This window comes from Dipodomys merriami, unplaced genomic scaffold, assembly GCF_024711535.1.
Source record: "Dipodomys merriami isolate MVZ:Mamm:240054 unplaced genomic scaffold, mDipMer1.0.p SCAF_64, whole genome shotgun sequence".
Classification (NCBI taxonomy): Eukaryota; Metazoa; Chordata; class Mammalia; order Rodentia; family Heteromyidae; genus Dipodomys; species Dipodomys merriami.
In genome coordinates this window covers 2,766,592-2,790,170 of record NW_027206224.1, presented here as the reverse complement: position 1 = coordinate 2,790,170, position 23,579 = coordinate 2,766,592, and the positions used below count along the sequence as shown (strand labels likewise).

General features: G+C 48.6%; 2 protein-coding genes across 2 annotated transcripts; one reads left to right on the top strand and one right to left on the bottom strand.

The window, feature by feature from the left end:
- The first annotated feature begins 358 nt into the window (after positions 1-358).
- LOC138815395 (translin-associated factor X-interacting protein 1-like) lies at positions 359-15,041 on the top strand. The gene is made up of 16 exons (XM_070004763.1): positions 359-434; positions 1,903-2,005; positions 7,829-7,941; positions 8,055-8,178; positions 10,260-10,353; positions 10,805-11,001; positions 11,370-11,505; positions 12,308-12,477; positions 12,570-12,729; positions 12,806-12,936; positions 13,082-13,204; positions 13,342-13,494; positions 13,620-13,729; positions 13,937-14,060; positions 14,157-14,263; positions 14,425-15,041. The coding sequence occupies exons 1-16, from the start codon at positions 391-393 to the stop codon at positions 14,687-14,689; spliced, it is 2,154 nt and encodes a 717-aa protein (XP_069860864.1). The 5' UTR covers positions 359-390; the 3' UTR covers positions 14,690-15,041.
- LOC138815397 (centromere protein T-like) lies at positions 14,662-21,831 on the bottom strand. The gene is made up of 13 exons (XM_070004765.1): positions 21,712-21,831; positions 19,071-19,161; positions 18,868-18,955; positions 18,685-18,781; positions 18,436-18,572; positions 18,255-18,291; positions 17,943-18,091; positions 16,602-16,802; positions 16,248-16,367; positions 15,910-16,006; positions 15,357-15,527; positions 15,160-15,264; positions 14,662-15,071 (listed from the first exon to the last, which is right to left on the bottom strand). The coding sequence occupies exons 1-13, from the start codon at positions 21,822-21,824 to the stop codon at positions 14,951-14,953; spliced, it is 1,527 nt and encodes a 508-aa protein (XP_069860866.1). The 5' UTR covers positions 21,825-21,831; the 3' UTR covers positions 14,662-14,950.
- Positions 21,832-23,579: the final 1,748 nt, after the last annotated feature.

Below are 23,579 nucleotides of genomic sequence, written 5' to 3'. Positions count from 1 at the left end.
GGGAGATGTAGTTCACAGCCACTAGCCACTAAGCCTCTCCAGCGGAGACTCTCAGATACCGAAAACTACAACTCCCGCCGACAAAACGGCCCCGGATTCTCTGCTCACCTCCCTCCTCCACGGCCTCAGTTTATCCCTCTGCTTCATTTCTGAAGCTAATGCCAAATCTGCGGCAGAGAATGGCTCTCGGGGCATCCCGCTCCTGTGTTTCACTACATCTTTGCTACTTGGCTTCTTCCCAGCCTGCAGGCGAGGGGCTGGGGGCGTGGCACAACCCTGGTCCCGCCTTCACCGCAGGAGTAGCTGGGAGTTTAGTTGCCAAGGCGACAGGCCGTACACTATCTCAGCTTCCCGTTCTGCGAGTGCTGGCCGCCTGCCTGCCAGAGGGTCATGGATAACGCGCAGCAGCGTCTGTACAGCTTCTCCAAGCCGAGGTAGGCGTTGATAAAACTGAGGGAGGAGAGAAGGGCTTAAGTACGCTTTCAGAAAGGGAGATGACACCTGGTCAGTATCTCTGCACTGCTCATTGGCCTCCAGTTCTTTGTGTTGAGGCTCCAATCCCACAGAATCAGTGATGCAGAATCAGAATCCCAGTTGTCGGTCCAGTGAGGATGGAGTTACGTGCTAGCAAAAGGGCAGGCTCTCCAGACACTGGTGACTCATGCCTGTAATCCTAGCTACTCAGGAGGCTGAGATCTGAGGATCAAGGTTCAAAGCCAGCCTGGGCAGGAACTCTTATCTCCAATTAACTAACAAAAAAACGGAAGTGCAGCTGTAGCTGAGTGGTAGAGTGCTAGCTTTGAGGACAAGAGCTCACTCAGGGACAGCAACCAGGCCCCAAGTTCAAGCACAAAAGCAAAAAAAAAAAAAAAAGGCCAGGCTGGAGCTCAGTGGCTATAATCCTAGCTACTCAAGAGGCCGAGAGCTGAGGCTCAAAGTTCAAAGCCATCAGGGGCAAAAAATTTACCTGTCTGGTTGGTTGCCTGCACTGGGGCTTGAACTCAGGTCCTCTTGCTTAGCCCTTTTGCTTAAGGCTGGTGCTCTACCACTTAAGCCATTTCCTTCTCTTTTTTTGTGTGTTGACTAATTGGAGATAAGCATCTTTAAGATTGCCCAGCATAGAGGGCTCAATCGTGTAATCCTAGCTACTTAGGAGGCTGAGATCCGAGGATCATGGTTCAAAGCCAGCCAAGGCAGATTCTTATCTCCAATAAACCACCAGAAAACCAGAAGTGGCACTGTAGCCCAAGTGGTAGAGCTAGCCTTGAGCTGAAGAGCTCAGGGACAACACTGTAACCAGCAAAAAAGAAGAAAAAAGAAAAAAATCTTTACGATTGTTGTTGTTGTTGCCAATCCTGGGGCTTGAACTCAGGGCTTGAGCACTGTCTCTGAGCTTCTTTTGATCAAGGCTAGCACAACCACTTAAACCACAGTGCCACCTCTGGCTTTTTCTGTTTATGTGGTAGTGAGGAATCAAACCCAGGGTTTCATGCATGCTAGACAATCACTCTGCTACTAAGCCACATTCCCAGCCCCTCTTTAAGATTTTCCTGCCCATGCTGTCTTCAAACCATGATTGGTCCTCAAATCTCAATCTCCTGAGTGGCGAGATTACAGGGGAGAGCCACTGGTGCCTGGACTCTCTGGGTTCCTGCTACTGTAGGAGTTGGTAAGACTAATGTGATGAGAAGAATGCTTCTCGGAATGTATGAAATTGGATTGGGCTCAGAGCCAGGGGCTTGCTGGGTAGCATCTCTGGGAATCTGGAAGCAGTGCTGGGAAGACCCAGAGCCTGACCCTGAGGAGAATAGAGGCCATGCCTTTTGGATTTTGCAATGGTTGAAAAGGCTCTCCCTATTCTGGGCTCTGTCACGCATGACCAGTTTCTCCTTTTCTGTGCAGATCACAGCCAAGAACTTCAAAAGGGACTTCAGATGATGAATCCCCTTATGGAGACTCAAAATTTATCCAGAAACGTAATTATTCTCAGAAATGGAAGGCACTGGTTAGTAACAATCGCTTTTTGGAACCCTACATTAGGCTCTGGGAATTGTTTCCCTGTCTGTAACCCTAAAAAAAAACATTTACCTGAATTGACCAAAGAGGCTTCTTCCCAATCAAGGGCATATAGTTCACAGATACCTACTAGGTTTTGGAGAAGAGGGAGTGCACATTAGTTTCCAAAAAGCCTTCACAGACCTCCTCAGGCAGAGCCACACAGCTGCTGTCCTCAGACCCCCCTTCACTGTACCTCATCATTCTGAAATGGACCTCATTTCTTCATCCAGCCAGGCATATGGTGGGCACTGTGGTAGATGCTGGGATGATCACACCAGCTTTGCCAAGTTCCTTCAATTCTGTGACTATGCCTTTTTTTTTCTTTATGGTCATAATGTCTGATAGGGTCCTTCAGTGGCTGACATGTTTTGTTTGGGGCACTGATTTCAACCTCCTAAGGAGCTAAGTGTCAGCCAGAGGTGCCTGGCTGAGACTGATACATGTCAAAAGCACCATAATGAGCAGGGGTATGAAAGTAGAGGAAGGGGATATTTCTTTATTGTGTTGTTTGCTCTGAGTTCCTCCTCCATTCACACTCTTAAGGTTTTTGTATAAAAATAGTGCTGTCACAGAGGTAGGTTGCTATGTGCCTATAACCTCAGAACTCAGAAGGCTGAAGCACAAATATCTCTAGAATTCAAGATTAGCCAAGGCTACATAACCAGACCTTATCTCAACTTCATTTTCTTTCCCCAAGAAAGAAAGCTATTGCACTATCTTCTAAGTACTTTTAGTATATTTTGTTTTGGTGGGGTTTTGTTTGTTTGGGTGGTACTGGGATTTAAAGTCAGGGCTTTGTGCTTACTAGACAGGCACTTTACCACTTGACTAGCCTGTCACTAGCCTGCTTTTTGTTTTGATTTTCTTTGTTTTGATACTAGGAATCAGAGTGCCTCACTCTGTACACAAGTACTTAGCATTGAGCTACAACCCCCCCACACACACACACTTTGTTGCTAATTGCTATTGCTACAGTCCAATCCACAAATACTTTCCAAATCTTAGAGGAAAAACAAAAATAAACACATTTGAGTAAACTTCTAATTCCAATTTACTGTGGAAACACTATAGACAATGTGATGGTTTTCCTGATGTAAGTGTGTTTCTTGTGAAGTTGGGAACATTGGGTTATAATACACTTTGTGAGGGCAGAAACTTCTTGTCCAGAGAATAATATGTATTCTCCGTAGAAACACATCCTGGCAGGGCAGGCTCTGTCCAACTCCTTGCTCCCATCAGGGGTCACATTATTCTGTGATCCTGCAGCCAGGTTCATTTGGGCTTTTTCTGCATGGCCATGGTTAACCACTAGGGGCCACTGTTTCTCCTGCCATCACCCTGTGGCTGCCTTTGCATTTTCACCTGCAGGGGGTTGCACAGGGCACAACCCATCCAATCTGGTTATAAATCTGTTCACCTGTCATCAATTATGTTACCCTTGAAATTAGCGTTCTTCACCTTTCTCTACTTGGTGTAGCTTATCCTGATAGGAGGGTATTAAACTCTAATTCTTTCATCTTTTTTTTTTTTGTCGGTTATGGGGCTTGAACTCTGGGCCTGGACGCTGTCCCTCAGCTCTTCAGCTCAAGACGAGCGCTCTACTACTTGAGGCACAGCGCCACTTCCAGTTTTCTGAATGTTTTTCTGCAGATAAGAGTCTCACAGACTTTTCTGCCTGAGCTGGCTTTGAACTGTGGTCCTCAGATCTCAGCCTCTTGAGTAGGATTACAGGCATGAGCCACCAACACCCAGCCTAATTCTTTCATCTTTTTTCCCACCTATATTTTTCTTTTCTTTTTTGTGCTGGTCCTGAGGCTTGAACTCAGGGCCTGGGTTCTATCCCTGAGCTTTTATGCTCAAGGCTAGTGCTGTATCATTTGTGCCACAGCTCCACTACCGGCTATGTTGTAACTACATTGGAGATAAGTCTCATAGACTTTCCTGCCCAGGTTGGCTTTGAACTGCAATCCTCAGATATCAGCCTCCTGAGTAACTAAGATTACAGGTGTGGGCTATCAGTGCCCAGCTCTATATTTTCTTTTCTTTTTCTGTTTTTCTTCCTTCCTTCCTTCCTTCCTTCCTTCCTTCCTTCCTTCCTTTCTGTCTTTCCTTTCTTCTTTCTTCTTTTTTTGCGGGGGGGGGGGGGGGTCTGGTCGTGGGGCCTGAACTCTGGGCCTGGGCGCTGTCCCTCAGCTCTTCAGCTCAAGGCTAGTGCTCTACCACTTGAGCCACAGCACCACTTTCGGCTTTTTTCTTTTTGCTTATGTGCTGCTGAGGAATCGAACCCAGGGCCTCACACATGCAAGGCAAGCGCTCTACCACTGAACCACCTTCCAAACCCCCTTTCTTTCTTCTTGTGTTTGTGTGTGCGCATGCAAGCCCTGGAGCTTGAACTTAGAACCTGGACACTGTCCCTGAGCTTTTGCTCAAGGATAGCACTCTACCACTTGGAACCACAGTGCCATTTCAGCCTTTTTATTGTGGGGGTGGTGGTAGTGGTGGTGGTGGCAGTAAGTTTTTTGGAGATGAGAGTCTCACAGACTTTCCTGCCAGGCTGGCTTTGAACTGTGATCCTCATATCTCAGCCTCCTGAGTAGCTAGGATCACAGGCATGAGTCACTCACTGACACCTAACTTATTTATTTTACAATATTTATTGAGTGCTACCTAAGACTATAAAGAGTGCCAAATATGATGCCATCAATCCTGGAGGTACAAGCTGGGCACTGGTGGCTCACGCCTGTAATCCTAGCTACTCAGGAAGCTGAGTTCTAAGGATCACGGTTCAAAGCCAGCCCGGGCAGAAAACTCCGTGAGACTCTTATTTCCAATAAGCCACTAGAAAACTGGAAGTGGCATTGTGGCTCAAGCGGTAGAGCACTGGCCTTGAGCTGGAGAACTGAGGGACAGCACCCAAGCCCAGAGTTCAAACCCCAGAACTGACACAAAAATAATTCTACAGGTACAGAGATAGGTCAACCCAGAGCCCTTTCAAAAGGCTGGTGTTTTCCCTGGGCCAAGCAACTAAGCTAAATATGTACCTTCCATAAATATGGAATGAATGATCCCACGATTGAGTTAAAACATGTACAAAACTAGCAGGATTCAGTAGAAAAAGTCATGCCAAGAACCGTCTGAGAAAATGATGGCATTTTCCACATTAAGAGCCAGTTGCCATTAGACTGGAAGAGCTTTTTACCATTCGCCTGAACAAGAACCCAGGGCAGGCAGGCATCCTGGATTCTCTATTCCTGAGAATGGGAGGCTGAGTTCAGAGCACAAATGAGACTTTTTCAATAATTCAATTTTCTTTTCAATCTGAAGGTGTCCTTTGCTCATTGTAGAAAATGTTGAAAATGTGCAATTATACAAAAGTAATAATACATGATCCTATCATTAGGGAATAATAATCTCTGATAGCTTTTTGATTTTTTCCTTTTTTTCTTTTTGTTTTGGGGGGGAGGGTCCGGTCGTGGGGCCTGAACTCTGGGCCTGGACGCTGTCCCTCAGCTCTTCAGCTCAAGACTAGCGCTCCACCACTTGAGCCACAGCACCACTTCTGGCTTTTTTTTTTCCTGCTTATGTGGTGCTGAGGAATTGAACCCAGGGCCTCAGGCATGCAAGGCAAGCACTCTACCACTGAGCCACCTTCCCAACCTACTGTTCTGTTCTTAAGTTTTCTAATTTTTCCAGAGGCACGGTATGACATTGAGGACTTCCCTTGTTAGAAATGCTACTGCTAGCTGGGCACCAGTGGCTCATGCTTGTAATCTTAACTACTCAAGAGAATGAGATCTGAAGATTGCCATTGCAAGCTAGTCCAGGCAGACAAATCTGACAGACTCATCTCCAATTAACCAACAAAAAGCCAGAAGTGGAGGTGTGGCTCAAGTGGTAGGGTGCTAGCCTTGAGCAGAAAACCTCAGGAACAGTGCCCAAGTCTTGAGTTCAAACCCTAATACTGGCACAAAAGAGGAAGGAGGAGGAGGAGGAGGAGGAGGAGGAGGAGGAGGAGGAGGAGGAGGAGGAGGAGGAGGAGGAGGAGGAGGAGGAGGAAGAAGAAGAAGAAGAAGAAGAAGAAGAAGAAGAAGAAGAAGAAGAAGAAGAAGAAGAAGAAGAAAAAGAAGAAGAGGAAAAAGAGGAGGAGGAGGAGGAGGAGGAGGAGAAGAAAAAGAGGAGGAGAAGGAGGAGGAAATAAAGCAACACTGTTGCTGTTCCAGCTCTGACCCCTTCTGCCTGGGCTCTTTGTTCCAGGCCTTAGCCTAAACCAGAACCTCAGACAACCTGCTCTTCCTGGGCGTCAGCTCTTCAAATCTATATCCTGGAGTCTTTATGCTATCCAGGCATTCTTTGTGTCTTTCTACCACTCATAGACTGCCTAAGTGATCTCACCTACTCCCTTGCTTTTATTTCAGCTGTATAGCCTCATTACCCACCGCTTACAGAGCCAACCTTTCCTGGCCTATCCCAGTGAGGGCCTCCCAACCTCCATGAACCTGCACTGGCTTCACTCATTTCATGTTGACTTGTGATCATCAATTCATACCCATTGTCCCCAGCTTCCCACATGTCCTTAGAATCCAGCAGGATCTGATATGCACTAGGACCCAGATGAGCTTGATGAACAAGTGAATGATTGGATTGAATAAAACCCTAGGTAGCTAAGTGATACAGTATACAGTGGTACAGTGCTTACCTACCATACTTGAGGCCCTGGGGCACCACCAAAAAAAAAAAAAAAGACATAAAAACTTAGAAGGCTGCTCTGGACCAGAGGGTTATATTTGACCTCCCTGCCATGAGCGCTTCATGAAAAGATTACTACATGCCCCCTGCCCCTGCCCCTGCTCAAGGTTCCAAATGAATTCCATTTCTCGGGTTCCTCACCTACTTCCCTTTGCCCCCAGTGGCATAGCCCAATCTTCTCTCAAGGTTTATAGCACCCTCTGCTGCATGTCTACCTCTGTCTTGTAAGTCCAGGCTTGAGGCTGGGTCTGCCTTCCTCTCTGTTTTTAGCCATACTATTTCATGGGGCCAGGGCCAGGCTCTCTGGTAACTCATATCTGTTTTCACAGCACAGGTATTCAATACTCACTGACTTAATACAAAAGAGAATAGCTCACTTTCATTGAGTTCCAAGCAGGAGCCATAGTGTCATGGCATCTCACCTCAGTACAGGAAAGTGGTGACCACCATTATCCCCATGATGGTAGATACAGAGACTGAGGCTCAGAGAAGTAAACCCATGACCACACAGTTAGTAAGGGAGATAAGAGCTTTAACCCATGTGCCCTAACTCAAGGACCATAGTCTTAATTATGAGCCAAGATTGATGAGACACACCTGTCATCCTGTCATCCCAGAACCTCAGGGGAGAATCTTAAGTTTGAAGCCAACCTAGAATCTACATAGTGAGAAACCATGTCAAGATTGAGAGAGAGGGCTGGGAAAATGGCTCAGTGGTAGAGCATTTGTCTTGCATGCATGAGGCCCTGGGTTCGATTCCTCAGTACCACATAAGCAAAAAGAAAAAATCCGGAAGTAGGGCTGTGGCTCAAGTGGTAGAGCGCTAGCCTTGAGCAGAAGAGCTGAGGGACCAGGCCCAGAGTTCAGGCTCTATGACTGGACCCCCCAAAAAGAGAAAGAGAGAGAGTATACCAGAGGAGAATGGTAGTGGGGAAAATAAATGGGAATGTGGGAGGAAGGATGTAGGAATATCAGGAAGGAGGGAGTCATGTTGCCATAGTAACACCATATTCTCTCCTTGAAGCCCTGGCAGTTCTCCCTGAGTGGCCACCTGTCCCCATGGCCCACATTCGCCAGTGGCCAGACTGTTCTGCAGAATCAAAAGCCCTGTTCCGATGAGCACCGGAAGCGACCTAGGTAAGACAGGGTTGGTCTAATGGTGAATGATATACCAGGCAGATAGGGTTGATGTATGTGATGTCCCAGGCCAAGGGTGCTGGTGACATCCCATCCTGCATTCTTTTCAATAGCTGGCAGCATCATCCCCTGGGCATAGCCAAACCCAAGTACCTGGAGCAGCTAGAAAACTACCTACGCAAGGAACTTCTCCTGCTGGACCTGGGCACAGATTCCACGCAGGAGCTGAGGTTACAGGTCAGAGTCACAGATTAAATATAGTGGAGGGCAGGAAGAAACCTCACCCACTGATACTGAGCAGGTTAGACATTCTGAGGGATCTGGCTCATCTGGGTCTCTCCTAAAGAAAAGCATATCCTATAACAAGGTCAGTGAGCCAGGTCTTCAGTGGCTCCCAAGTTTGAGCTACTCAGGAGGCTGAGATCTGAGAATCATCACTCAAAGCCAGCCTAGGCAAGAAAGTCCATGAAATTCTTATCTCTAAATAGCCAGCAAAAAGCCAGAAGTAGAACTATGGCTTAAGTGATAGAGCACTATGCCTGATTGAAAAAAGCTAAAGAACAGTACCTAGGCCTTGAGTTCAAGCCCCAGTACCAGCACAAAAATCAAACAAAAATACTACCAAAGGGCTGGGTATGTGGCTTAGTGGTAGACTGCTTGCCTAGAATGCATGAAACCCTGGGTTTGATTTTTCAGTACCACATAAACAGAAAAAGCCAGAAGTGTTGCTGTGGCTCAAGGGGTGTAGCACTTGCCTTTAGCCAAAAAGCTCAGGAACAGTGCCCAGGCCCAGACTTCAAACCCCACGACCAACTCCCTCCCCCCCCCCCCCCCAAAAAATACTGAACCTTGTTTGTTTGTTTTTTTCACTAAATTGTGTAGACTGGATGCTCTCTCCTGTCCTTTCAGCTGCTAGGCTGGCTCCATAGACATCAGTGAATCAGAGCTTTGTACCTGTGGATCACACCTGTAATACTAGCTACTCAAGAGGCTAAGATCTGAGGATCGTGGTTTGAATTCAGCCTGGGCAGAAAAGTCCAGTAGATTCTTTTTTTTTTTTTTTTGTCGGTCGTGGGGCTTGAACTCTGGGCCTGGGCGCTGTCCCTCAGCTCTTCAGCTCAAGGCCAGCGCTCTACCACTTGAGCTACAGCGCCACTTCTGGTTTTCTGGTGGTTTATTGGAGATAGGAGTCTCACGGTCTCTCCTGCCTGGGCTGGCTTTGAACCACGATCCTCAGATCTCAGCCTCCTGAGTAGCTAGGATTACAGGCGTGAGCCACCAGCGCCCTGCCTCCAGTAGATTCTTATCACCAAGTAACCCCCAAAAGCCAGAAGTGGAACTCTGCTCAAGTGATAGAGCACTAACCTTGTGAGGAAAAAAAAAAAAAACTTCAATGACAGCACCCAACTCCTAAATTCAAGCCCCAGGACCAGCAAGCACACACAAAATGACATCAGTAAATGGAGCTTGAATCTGGCAGTTGGGAAAGCAAAAATCAAATAGAGTCCACTAGCCTAGTAATAACAACCCTAATCTTGAGGAACCAGTTCAGAGGCAAAGGAAGGAAAGAGAAGAGGAGAGAGAAGGAGGAAAGAAAGGAGGGAGGTAGGGAAGAAAGGAGAGAGGGAAAGAAGGAGAGAAGAAGCTGCATTCTAGATTCTGGTGTTTATCCGAGAGAGACTCAAGGATGATAACAGGGAATCTCTCACTTCTGATCATGACTGAAGCATTTACTGAGCTGTCCATGGGCCAGGCCCTGGGCACAATCTTACAAGCAGAAGATACCTCACCAGTGAGGAAGCAGAAGCTTAAAGGCAGTCCAGTAGGAAGTAATAGGGCTGAATTTTGGGGAAGCAAACAATGCTGCCTCAAACACTTGCTGATTTTTGTGTATGCAAATCTAGCCTCCATATCCAGGCACCCCTTCCAAAAGGAAAAAAAAAGAATCATCCTGTGTCCAAAGGGGACAGGAGGCCACAATTCTACTTTAGGGTCAGAATGCAAGGCTAGAATTTTCAATTTCCTGATTCCATGGGGCTTTGAAGTGGAGGGGGGCGGGTGCTGCTGCTGAGAGGTGCAGGGTCTAGAAAGCAAGAGGCTGGCTGTTTATACAGCCAGAGAAGGGGGTCAGACAGTGGCAAAGTTAGCCAATGATAGTTTTCCAGGTCTCAGAAACCCTTCAGAGAACCCCCTCCCCAAAGTCCATGGCACCTATGATATCTAAGTGATCCCCAGAGCATTCCTTTGCTATGGGTTACCTGACAGCTTCAAGGTGGCAGGTATGTGCTAGGAAGTGACAGGTTCCCTTTTCTGGTCAGCCTTACAGAGAAATCTTTGACTTCTTCATAGAAGATTTCAAGACCTATAAGCCATTGCTGTCCTCCATCAAGAATGCATATGAGCTGATGCTGGGTAAGAAGGTAGCTTCTTTCCTGGGCCCAAATAGGAATGGCAACAGAGGATTCTCTTCTGATTTTTCTGGGACTCCATAGCAGAGCTGGGGCAGCTACTAACTTGGGCCTTAAGGTCACTCAGGGTACCCCATGCTCTCTCACCATTGTAAAAACTAGAGAGGTAGTATTTACAGGAAACAATTCCAGGAGCATAAGCACCTGCCAGGTTCAGGAGGTATGAAGAAGCTGGGGCTCAGGACTAAAGGCATAGGTGTGAGGGTATAGCTGTGATTTCAGACCCCCAAAACAAGTGCAGAAAGACTTGAAGCAGGGGACATGGCTTTGAACAAGACCAGCATAGACTCCTGAAATTGGTAACTGACAGCCATTCACTCATAACCTTAGCATCTGTCTTCTGACTGTTTGTTGTCCCTGGCTGGAAAAGGACTTTTCCACTTATCCCTGCTTAGCCTACCAAAGGGACAAGATACGGACCCTAGAGCCCCTAAAGGCCAAGCTTGTCACTGTAAATGAGGACTGCAACCAGAGGATCCTAGCTATGAGGGCTGAGGAGAAGAGTGAAATCGCCACATTGAAGAACGAGAAGATGAATTTGCTAAAACTCATTGACAAAAAGAATGAGGAGAAGATCTCATTGCAGAGTGAGGTAAATGAAAGTGGTGTGCTGCCCAGCTCCTGAATTCCTGTTTCACTGTGACCACAGGGATCACCTGTGCACTAAAGCAACCCCTAACTCCGTTCTCCATTCTGCCTAGAATGACACAGAGCTCTTCCATCTCCCTGAGTTCATATTCCCATCACCCTCTTCTCTGCTTGGGAGGCTCAGCACAGACTCAGTGTGGCCCTGGTACTAGCAGATTCCCAGAGGAAAGCCTGGGCACTTTGCTGGGCTCCTGAGACTGGCCACTTTCCTTCTTCTACCTTTCCTGTTACTAAGCCAAGGGCACCACCCAGCCCCCATCCCACCCCTGGAGTGACTAGCTAACCCCAACTACACAGCCACCTTCACAACAGGTATCCAAACTGAGGAAGAACTTAGCTGAAGAATACTTGCACTATCTCAGTGAGAGAGATGCCCGAAAGATTCTCATTGGGGACCTGAATGAGCTACGGTACCAGCGGGAAGATATGTCACTAGCCCAGTCTCCAGGTAACCAGAGTCAAGTTTCTCTTATTCTGAGGGATGGGAGAGAAGTCCAACTCTCATTATTCACCCCATTTATTCAATATTTCCTTTTATTTATTTATTTTTTGTTGGGTCCGGTCGTGGGGCCTGAACTCTGGCCCTGGGCGCTGTCCCTCAGCTCTTTAGCTCAAGGCTAGCGTTCTACCACTTGAGCCACAGTGCCATTTCCGGCTTTTTTCTTTTTGCTTATATGGTGCTGAGGAATCGAACCCAGGGCCTCAGGCATGCAAGGCAAGAGCTCTACCACTGAGCCACCTTCCCAGCCCATGTCCTTGGGTTCTTTTGCTCAAGGCTAGCACTCTATCAGTTTGAGCCACAGCACCACTTCCTGTTTTTGAGTGGTTAGTTGGAGATAAGAGTCTCACAGACTTTCCTGCTTGGGCTGACTTTGAACCATGATCCTCAGATTTCAGCTTTCTGAGTAGCTAGGATTACAGTCACCAGGACTCAGCCTCATTCAGTATGTCTAATACTCATTCTGTGCCCACATGTGGGAGATGTCCCTGCCACCAGTCAGGGCTGGGGATCTTCTCAGCTGGACCAAGAGTCATAGGATCATTAAGCAGGACCATTTCTGAAAGGTGAAGGAACTGAACTCCTCTTTGACCTGGTTATTACATATCCTAGGCTTCTCTATTTAAGCCTAGGCTGGTAGTACTGTGGAGAAGACTCAGCACAGAGAGCATGTCCCAAGAGCTTATTCAACCCAGCGCTGGGCTACAAGCTCCAGAGCCAGGGTGACATAGGCTGCCGGCCTCCCTGGCAGGCGTCTGGGGGGAGGACCCTGTGAAGCTGACACTGGCTCTGAAGATGACCCGGCAAGACCTGACCCGCACACAGATGGAGCTCAACACCATGAAGGCCAACTTTGGAGATGTGGTACCAAGGAGAGATTTTGAAATGCAGGAGAAGACCAACAAGGATCTTCAAGAGCAGGTGCTGGTGGGCTGGCAAGGCTAAGCTAGACATGGTAGGTAGGGCAGGATCAGTCCAGTGGGTAGCTAAGGATCCATCTACCTTGCCTACAGCTGGATAGCCTGAAAGCTGACTATGAGGAGGTGTGCAAGGAACATGAGTTATTGCTGCAGTCATACATGATGACGCTGAAGGAGCGAGACCAGTTCTCAGCTGAGCTGCAAGAGATCCAACGCACCTCTACACCCCGACCTGACTGGACCAAGTGTGAAAGTAATTACGGCCATCGGGGATCCAGGGCTTGCTGAATGGCCTGGCCTGGACTCTAGCTCCCTCTCCCCACTTGCAGATGTGGTGGCTGGGGGCTCAGAACGGTGGCATATACTGGCAGAGGGCAAGAACAGTGACCAGCTGGTGGATATACTCCTGGAGGAAATTGGCGAGGGCCTGCTCCGAGAGAAAGACTTCTTCCAGGGTCTGGTAGGGGAGTCCCCGCGTGGGAGGCAGAGACCTAGAGCCAGAGCCCACAGACCTTGCAAATGAGAAGATAAGCTTTTGGGGAGACCACCTGGGGTTCTTCTGTGTTTGGAGGTGGGGACCACAGAGCTGATACTCTGCCTTCCAGGGCTATGGGGAAGATGTCCCTGTTTTCCTTCAGTGTGAAGGCAGTGTGGAGAACAAGAAGCCAACTAAAAAGTTTGTGGTAAAACTCCTCAAGGATGCCTGGAAGGAACGGCTCACAGATGAGGTCAGCTTTCTCTCTAGTCATTTTGGTCTAGTAAGGCCTTCAGATCAGAGTTCTTCGGGAATGTGGGGGTCAACTCAAGGGGTTAGGAAGTAAGGAGAGCCAACTCTGGCAAGCTGACCAAGCATTTCTCCCTACAGAAAAAGAAGTTCCAAGATTTCTTCATCAGTTTCTTGGAGCATCGTTTTGGGCCCAGTGAGGCCATAGCCTGGGCTTACACCATTTTTGAAAATATCAAGCTCTTCCGCACCAATGAGGTCATGAGTCAGTTCTATGCAGTCTTGATGGGAAAGGTGAGCCTGGCCCCTGGTTGTTCCACTTAAGGAGACAAAAAGGACCTCTAATCCCAGCATAGGCCAGCTCTGCACCCACTAATCCAGGAAGCAGCACATTAGTTAATATACATCCTTCCCTGTAGATGGCGGAGAGTGTATATAACAACTACAGGGATACAGTAGCCCAGCTGCAAAAGGAGATGAAGAATGCTGACAGTCAAAATGAAGGGTTACTAACCAGTGAGCAGTTCAGGTAAGAGGCCAGTCCAGGCCATCCCAAACTCCAGCCCACCATCTCCACTGGCCTGGCCCCCAGGTATGCAGGGAAAAAGAAAGCCCCAGAGCTCAGTCCTTCTGAATACTAGTTGTGATTCCCTCCCCCTGCCCCAAAAGGGGATGGAGAGAGGAGTGGACACCCTCAACCAGGGTTCCTGTTGACTTATTGTGTCTCCTTCCACAGCAACATTCTTAAGACCACCTTCCCCCTCAAAAAGGAAGATGCAATTCAGGAGCTGATGGAGGCAGGGGGCTGGCATGTTGGCAACATTGCAGATGTGTTAAATTACCCTTTTTTGTTTATGGAGGTGGGTATGGGGGCCCAGGAACTTGCTCTACCCTTACCCTAACCTTAACTGGACTCCAGTCAATGTGGCCTTACCCTGCCTTGTGGCCCCTTCCAGAGTGAGGAGGGCCAGAGTGAGCCCTTTGTGCAAAAGCTGTGGGAACAGTATATGGCTGAGAAGGAAGCATACTTACAGGAGCTACAGCAGCAGCTGGGCCTGAAACTGTAAGTGACCTACCTGGGAGCCCACAGGCCCACTCAATCACTGAATTACCCACAGGGTAGCATCTTAGGCCCACCTATGCTGCTGGGCACTATAAACTGCTCAAGCAGAAAGGAGGGCACTGGAGGGCTCAAACCTTTCTTTCCTTGGGGGGGGGGGACAGCAATCAGGAGGTGACACTATCCAAGCTACGAAAGGCCCTGATGACCATTGATCCCAGCCTTGACAAACAGACACTGAGTGCCTATCTGAGCCAGGCCTTCCAGATTCCTGAGTCAGAACTGCCAGATTTGGAAAAAGAGAAGGAAGGGGAGGAGGAGGAAGAAGAGGAAGAGAGCACTGCAGTAGAGCTCCAGAAGGTACTGGAGCGACTTCACATTGCTGACACCAAGCGCATGGGGCCTCGAGAGCCAGAGCCCACAAGCTAGGATCATGATGGGCAACACTGAGTGTTCCAGTGATAACTCCATTTTTATTATAAAACTGTTCATTCCAGGCTGTGCTGGGAAGTCAGTGACTGGGGGATAAGGGGTATCTGGGCTGGCCCCAGGACATGTACAAAAAAGCAGAATTTCTGTTTGTGATACTTTATTGATCTTAGGGGAGAGGGAAGAGGGGAGAGAGCTGGAGAACGATATGAATTACAAGGTCCTGGTGCAGACAGAGCAAAGGTTGAGGCCTGGCCATCATTAAGCAGGGAAGACAGAATTGCCGCTAAATGCACAGGGGATGAGCAGCTGGCGGTACTCCAGGGGCAGGTGTCGCTCCACAAGCACATGCAACGAGATTTGCTCAGTGACCAGACCCTGCCTGCAGCAGAGAAAAAGGAGCAGCCAGCATTAGCATGAGCACCCTCCTCCACCCTCTCCTGCCCAGCTTCTCTTTTCTGCCCTCTTACCGTCGCATCAGCAGCTCCAAATCCTCTAGCGTCACAGTCTTGCGGCCAGCATGACCAGCAAACACCTCCAGATCATTGCAAAGGTGCTGGAAATACTTGTCTAGGCTGCCACGGAGGTTGAGGGAGAGCAAACTGAATGAGTCTGTTCATAACCTAAGAGGCTCCTCTACCCACCCAGGAGTACAAGATGCACTCACCACTTCTCCACCATCTCGAGAGCTTTCTTCTCTATGGGCATCTTGGCATAGAAACTAAAGAGTTTTGCATAGTGGCTCAGTCCAGCTTTGTAAGGATCTTGACGGCGTCTGGGGCCAGCAGTCCGGGGCCTAAGTTTGGCTGGTACAGGCTCCTTAGGCTCTGGAGGCAAGCTGGGGGCAGAAGTAGACAGAGGTGACAGCTGATACTTGAGGAGGCCCCTTTTGAAGTTCTGCTTCTTCCTTAGCACCTGGCCTAGTCTCTCCCCTTTACGATCTATCATTGCCTGTCTCAATTCCACTAATCATCCTCAAGGAAGCCTTCTCTGACTACACACTAACCCAGATACCTTTTCCTTCTCTAAGCCCCTGGAAGTAGGCTTCAGGACGACAAATAAGTTATTGGGGAACACCCTATATCCCAGCTCAGGCTGCTGTGCTGGGTGATCTGCATATCCATGGGGGACATAAAGTGGGATCACCGTCTGTATAAAGTGCCAAATGTCAACCTCAGTGCAGCCCCCTTCCCAAGAGGCCCAGAATCCTGGGTTCTTACACTGCAACATCAGGCTGTGTTGGGGCTGGCTCAAGAAACTGACGGGATCGCTTGGCCTGGAGGAACTCAGGGGTGCTGGAGGCCAATTCTGGACTTGCTGTAGAGAAAAGGCAGGGTCACAGGGGACCCAGGTTTCACCATCTCTGTCAGCCATGCAGGTCCAGTCTCCTTGTCAAGGGCTTTACCCATCTCCAGTCAACCAAGTGCCCTTCAGAGTTTCTCTTCCCCACTAATACCAGCAATCCTCAAGTCAATTCCCAGGCAAGCCCCTTCTATGTGCCAGGGCCTTAACACAGTAGTCACCAACCTCCTGCTGATGCCTACACTGGGCCTTTTACCTGGCCTGCCAGAAATGTCTTCATTCTGTATAGATCCTTCTGGCTCATTGTCCTCCACAGCCCCCTTAGATCTCTCTGCTTCTGATACCTCTGAAGAAGCAGCAGGCCAAGGTTGTAGCTCTGAGAAAGGCAAAGTAAAGCCAGCCTCACTCACTGAGAAGAGAACATGCCAGAGGCAGCACCAGGAAACTGGTTTGAAACCTCTTGGCCCAACACTGACTCTGATTCTAGGTAGAGGAATTGCTAGCCAGGAATTCCAGTTAGGAAACACATGGGATCTGGGAGGAAAAGCTACCAGTGCCAACTCTTGCCTAAGCTAACTTTGGCTCCAGACCACCTGCCCCACATACTCACTGTGGTTCTGCAGCTCTGGCCCAATGCTGTGTGTCCTATGACCCACAGCCTTCTCAGAATCTTCAGTACCAATGTAAGAGGAGTGGGCTTGGGAGTGATACACACTGGGAGAATGGCCAACCAAGGGCTGTGAGAAGGGCTGGGTATCCTCCAACACTGTATCCGTTGGCAAAGTAGCAACAGCAGCTCTGACACTGTCACCTAGAGATGAAAAGCAGGCTGCAACTCAGTGTATTCTAGGCCTACCTGCTGAACCCTGGAGTTTCTAGGGCCCACATAGTGGGCTCTACAGGTCTGCCCTGCCTTTGTGGCTTTCAGAGAAAGATTCTGAACCCCACTTCTCTCTCTCTCTCTCTCTCTCTCTCTCTCTCTCTCTCTCTCTCTCTCTCTCTCTCTCTCTCTCTCTCTCTCTCTCTTTTGGTTGGCTTGAACTCTGGACCTGGGTGCTATCCCTCAAAGCAAGGGCTCTACCACTTGAGCCACAGCATCACTTACAGTTTTCTGGTGGTTTATTGGAGGTTAGAGTCTCACATACTTTCCTGCCTGGGCTAGCTTTGAACCACGATCCTCAGATCTCAGCTTCCTGAGTAGCTAGGATTACAGGTGTGAGTCACCGGTGCCTGGCAGCATTTATCTCTTTTCCACAGCTGACCATGTTACCTTCCTGCTCCTTGTCCTGGCATTTCTACAGCTTGCCCTCCCTCTCATCCCCACTCCAACTATTTACCATTCCTTTACTCTCTACTTCTCCCCTACCCAGAACTGTCCTACTCTGGTGAACTTGTGTTCTGCAATCAGGATCCCAGGTCAATTCTAATTAGCTAGCTGATGATGAACCTAGCCACTAAACTCCACCCCTTTCCTACTAACCTCAGCTTTGTAGCTCAAAAATATGAGGTTCTAGAAAATACAGACCTGACATTAAGGCCAGGGACACTTGTGAAAGAAAGCAGAAACTACTTATTAAAGTACTGCCTGCTAGCCGGGCGCTGGTGGCTCACGCCTGTAATCCTAGCTACTCAGGAGGCTGAGATCTGAGGATCGTGGTTCAAAGCCAGCATGGGCAAGAAAGTCTGTGAGACTCTTATCTCCAATAAACCACTAGAAAACCAGAAGTGGCGCTATAGCTCAAGTGGTAGAGCGCTCGCCTTGAGCTGAAGAGCTGAGGGACAGTGCCCAAGCCCAGAGTTCAAGCCCCACGACCAACCAAAAAAAAAAAAAGTACGGACTGCTGTTCTTGATCCAACCAGCAGAGGAACAATCCTGGGCTCAGCTGTACCTCTTTTTTGTCATGGAGGGGGGTAGTTTTCCCCAAAAGTTGTATGGAGACCTCAACCTTACCTGGAGGAGCTAAGGCTGAGGAATTATCATGCAGATCTTGCAACAAGAGACCCATATCTACAGCCCTTCGGGTAGGAGGTCTGCGGGCCAAACCAGGTCTCCTCACTGACTGTGGTTGAAGAGGTGTGGCAAATGTCAGGTTGAGGGAGCTGGTGTGAGGGAAGAAGCATAGGAAAGTAAGGTACCTGAGGCCTACTTTTGCCAAAGGATTCCCCTTCTGTCCTGGGGCTCTCATCTCTTTGGTGTGGCTCCCAGTGAGTTCCTCCCTTCCCAGACCTCTGTTCTATCAACCCCCAAAAGAGGTAACAGCACCTGGTAAGTGATGAGGCATCAGCATTCCCTGCAGGATCTGTCAGTGACCAGTGAGAGGATATAAAAAAAGAAGAAATCATGGTAAGTTATCCAGGCCCATGAAAGTCTTCTCTTGGGCATCTTCCACCTCTCCAGAGACCAGAAGAGAGAGGACAGCAACAGGTAGTGTTCTATGCCTCACCTTGAGGGAGAGGCAGCCCCTGATTTACTTCTTGTTGAAACAACGACAATCTCAGCTTCTGCTTCCTCTTGCCAGGGGCTGGCAGACTTGGTGCTAGGGTTGTGGAGGGCTCTAGTTCAGGAAGTTGCAGCTCCAGACTGTAAGGACACAGTTTATCTCAGACAGGCCAGGAAACCATTTAGGCCCCTGAAGAAGCTCCCAGACCAGAGCTGTCCAACAACCTAGCTCATAAATGAGTTCACTGTGCACCTGCCCCGACTGCTTTCCCTTCTGGAAGGCTGGACCACCTGTAGTGCTGGTTCTGGCTTCACCACTGATTCTGGCATCAGGATGGAAGATTCTGGGGCTGCAGAAACAGGAAGATGATGGAGCTGAGAAGGCTACCATAGGACTGGTGTTGAACCGGCACCTAACTAGCAGGCCAGTGCTCACCAGTTAATAGGATATTCTTCAGCAGGGTCCGCGGTGTCTGTTCCTCCAGATTCTTACTGGCTCGAACCTGGGCTAATCTGCCAATAGACTACAGGTAAAAGCACCATGAATCTAGTCTGTTCTTCTGCCTTCAAGGTAGAAGAGCAGAAACAGACCTCGGGATCCTATGTAGAATTCTAGAGTGGTTGTGACTGGTCACTTACCCTGCCTCCATGGGAATGCTGTCTGGCAGTTGTCTTTGTTTGGCTCCTCCGTCTTGTAGAGGAACGTGTTTCAAGCAGGGTTTTCGGGGAACTGTATAAAGACCAATAGCTCTGAGAATTCTTTTTTTTTTTTTTTTTTTTGGTCCTGGGGCCTGCACTCAAGGACTGGGCACTGTCCCTGAGCTCTTTCGCTAAAGGCTAGTGCTCTATCACTTTGAGCCACAGCTTGACTTCTGGTTTTAGGTGGGTAATTGAGGATGAGTATTATGAACTTTCCTGTTTGGACTAGCTTTGAACCACAATCTTCAGATTGTGAGTAGCTAGGCTTACCAGTATGAGCCACCAATGCATGGCATCTGAGAATTTTTTTTTTTTGCTTTAACTTTTTTTTCATATGAGAATTCTTAAAAAGTGAGGGTGAGGGCCGGGCACCGGTGGCTCACGCCTGTAATCCTAGCTACTCAGGAGGCTGAGATCTGAGGATCATGGTTCAAAGCCAGCCTGGGCAGGAAAGTCCGTCAGACTCTTATCTCCAATAAACCACTAGAAAACGGAAGTGGCGCTGTGGCTCAAGCGATAGAGCGCTAGCCTTGAGCTGAAGAGCAAAGGGACAGTGCCCAAGCCCAGAGTTCAAGTCCCACAGCTGACCAAAAAAAAAAAAAAAGTGAGGGTGAGAGCTGGGAAGGTGGCTCAAAGGTAGAGTGCTTGCCTCCCAAGCATGAGGCCCGGGGCCGGGAAGGTGGCTCAGTGGTAGAGCGCTTGCCTTGCATGACTGAGGCCCTGGGTTCGATTCCTCAGCACCACATAAGCAGAAAAAAAAAGCCGGAAGTGGCGCTGTGGCTCAAGTGGTAGAGTGCTAGCCTTGAGCTGAAGAGCTGAGAGACAGCACCCAGGCCCAGAGTTCAGGCCCCACGACCGGACCCCCCCCCCCCCCAAAAAAAAAAAAACAAAACTCCAAGCATGATGCCCTACGTTCCATTCTTCAGTACCACATAAACAGAAAAAGCCAGATGTGGCGCTGTGGTTCAAATGATAGAACACTAGCCTTGAGCTGAAAAGCTGAGGGATAGTGTCAGGCTCAGAGTTCAAGCCCTACAACCAACCAAAAAATAAAAATAAAAAAGTGAGGGTGAAGAGATAGGGGATGCAGATATAAGCCTTTACCAGAATTTCTGGCCTAATGCCCTTTGCTCTCAGGGCCAGAAACCCATAAACAACTTGTGCCTTCCATTTCCTTGTTTCCCAGCCCTAGATCAACAGGGATTATGAGAAGAGAGGAGCTATCTAACTAGAAATGGAGGCTGAGAAAAATTTCACAGAGTTGACCTGAGCCAGAATCATAAAAAATAAAAGTAAGCCAGGGACTGGTGGCTCATATTTACTCAGAAGGCTGAGATCTCTAAGGATCAAGGTTTGAAGCCAGACTAGACAGGAAAGTTGGTGAGGCTATCTCCAATTAACCAGCAAAAATGCTCAGAACGGGGCTGGGAAGGTGGCTCAGTGGTAGTAGCGCTTGCCTTGTATGCCTGAGGCCCTGGGTTCCATTCCTCAGCACCACATAAGCAAAAAGAAAAAAGCCGAAGTGGCGCTGGGGCTCAAGTGGTAGAGCGCTAGCCTTGAGCTGAAGAGCTGAGGGACAGCGCCCAGGCCCAGAGTTCAGGCCCCACGACTGGACCCCCCCCCAAAAAAAAAAATGCTCAGAACGGGCTGGGAAGGTGGTTCAGTGGTAGAGCGCTAGCCTTGCATGTCTGAGGCCCTGGGTTCGATTCCTCAGCACCACATAAGCAAAAAGAAAAAAAGCTGGAAGTGGCGCTGTGGGCTCAAGTGGTAGAGCACTAGCCTTGAGCTGAAGAGCTGAGGGACAGCGCCCAGGCCCAGAGTTCAGGCCCCATGACCGGACCCAAAAAAAAAAAAAGCTCAGACCCTGAGTTCAAGCTCCACAACCACCACCAACAAAAGAATAAAAAGTTTGCCACATAATAGAAGAAAAAAATGAAGAGTATACATTCCACACTTCCATATAATCCAAGAAGGATATTTAAGAATTTTTTGTCAGTCCATTTATCCAGTTCAATTCCTCTCAAAACCACGTACAGGTTACAGGTTCCCTGAGCACAGATCCATCACTCATAGGTCTAAAACCAATGATAAATGACTTGCCATTCCTCTATAAGGAAAAGGACTACACTGTACCAGGTTGGCAGATGCCAACTTCTGCGCCTTTTGCCCCATGAGTTCACCTCTACCAGAAACATCAGAACCAAGTCCTGCTTCCTAGCAAAGCACCTTTCCAGTTTCTGTTTCCTGACTTCTTTGTTGACAGCTTCCTAACGCTTTTTCCACGTAAGTCAGAAGCCACAGGGCAAGTAGAACTGAATATGCAAGGAAAAGTGGGGACACCTGCAGAGGCAGGGCGAATACCTGGCCACATCCTAGGCTAGTTTGGGCTAAGTAATTCGGAGGACGCAATGGCGATCTTTTGCCTCCACATGTCCAAATTTAGAGGCACAGATAAGCTGAGCTGGGCTAGGAGTTGGGTCAGTTCTCAGGGCCTGGGGCTCGGATCCTCCCAGAGAGTATTTCTCTCCAAATAGGATTGGAGACCCCACTCATCAGTCATTCTAGCAGCGCCCCTACAAACCCAGCCTGAGCACTCCGGCGTCGCCGCGGGGTGCGGGAGTCCGCTGTATCCAGCACCCGCCGTAGCAGGGTGCGTGTAGTGGGCTCGCTGTCCGGACTGAAGCTGTCCGCCATCCTCCCAGCCGCCGACCCCAGCAAATGCCCAGACAGCCGCTGGCTCCGCGTTCCCGCCGCCGCTTTTAAGGAAATTCTCGCGATGTTGCCGCAGAGGCACACGGGAATTGTAGTTCTCCCGCAGCTACGTGCAACGTTGGTAAAGCCAAAGCTTGTCTGGCCTTACCGAATGTAAGTTTGGGCAAATATATGCCACCTATCCAAATTTTGATTTTAATATGTGTACGTTGTTGATTATAGCCATCTAGTAAAGAATTCGGGTAGCCGGGCGCCGGTGGCTTAGGCCTGTAAGCCTAGCTATTCAGGAGACTGAGATCTGAGGATTAGGGTTCAAAGCCAGTCCAAGGAAAGTCCGTGGGACACTCGTCTCCAATGAACTACCAGAAAACCGGAAGTGGTCCTGTGGCTCAAGCGGTGGAGCGCTTGCAATGAGCTGAGGGACTGGGCTCAGGCCCAGAGTTCAAGCCCCGCAACCAACCAAAACAATCCGGGAGTGAGGCCATGGGTGCCAGCATTTCAAAACCATAAGGAGGAAAAGGAGAGAAGTTCTGTTTATGCTGGATACCCTACAATATGTTTCACCAATGGACAGCCCACACAACTTATCTTGAGTTTTCATGGCAACACAGTTTAGAACTTGCCTTCTGATTCTCCCTTGGAGATTTTTTCCCTCTCAGAACTACTCCTAGGTCACATATAAAGAATCAGGTATTTTCAAACAGACATCGACATTTATCATTGAGTTATAAAAATAGGAAAACTGGCCGGGCGCTGGTGGCTCACGCCTGTAATCCTAGCTACTCAGGAGGCTGAGATCTGAGGATCGCGGTTCAAAGCCAGCCCGGGCAGGAAAGACTGTGAGACTCCTATCTCCAATAAACCACCAGAAAACCGGAAGTGGCGCTGTAGCTCAAGTGGTAGAGGGCTCGCCTTGAGCTGAAGAGCTGAGAGACAACGCCCGGAGTTCAAGCCCCAGGACCGACAAAAAGAAAAAAGAAAAGAAAACTGGGGCTGGGAAGGTGGCTCAGTGGTAGAGCGCTTGCCTTTACATGCCTGAGGCCCTGGGTTCGATTCCTCAGCACCACATAAGCAAAAAGAAAAAAGCCAGAAGTGGCGCTGTGGCTCAAGTGGTAGAGCGCTAGCCTTGAGCTGAAGAGCTGAGGGACAGCGCCCAGGCCCAGAGTTCAGGCCCACAACTGGACCCCCAAAAAAAATAAAAATAGGAAAGCTAGATTTTCCAGGCACTGTCCTTGAGCTTTTCTGCTCCATGTTAGCCATGGCTCCACTTTTGACTTCTTGGTGATTAATTGGAGATAAAGACTTTCATAGTCTTCGGCTCAGAATGGCTTAGAACTTTGATCCTTGATCTCAGCTTCCTGATAGTATTAAAGTCATGAGCCATCTGTGCCCATCTAAATTTTTTTCAAAGGAAAAATTAGTTTCTTGATTCCCAAAATAACCAAGGAAGAAAACTATGAATGTTCTTTGTCATTTGTATCTGATATTATGTTATCTGACTTTGCTAACCTTTTGTAGACACATTTCCATGGTTACTACCACTAACCAAAATCCAGTGTTCAAAACTTTATTTTTAGGGTTGGGATATGGCTCCACTCCCTCAGATGGAAATAAGAGTGGTAGATAACTTGATTTACAAGTGCAAGGCCTTGGGTTTGACCACAAGCAAATATAGAAAAATATAAAAATCAAACAGTTCGCCAGGCACTGGTGGCTCATGCCTGTAATCCTAGCTAC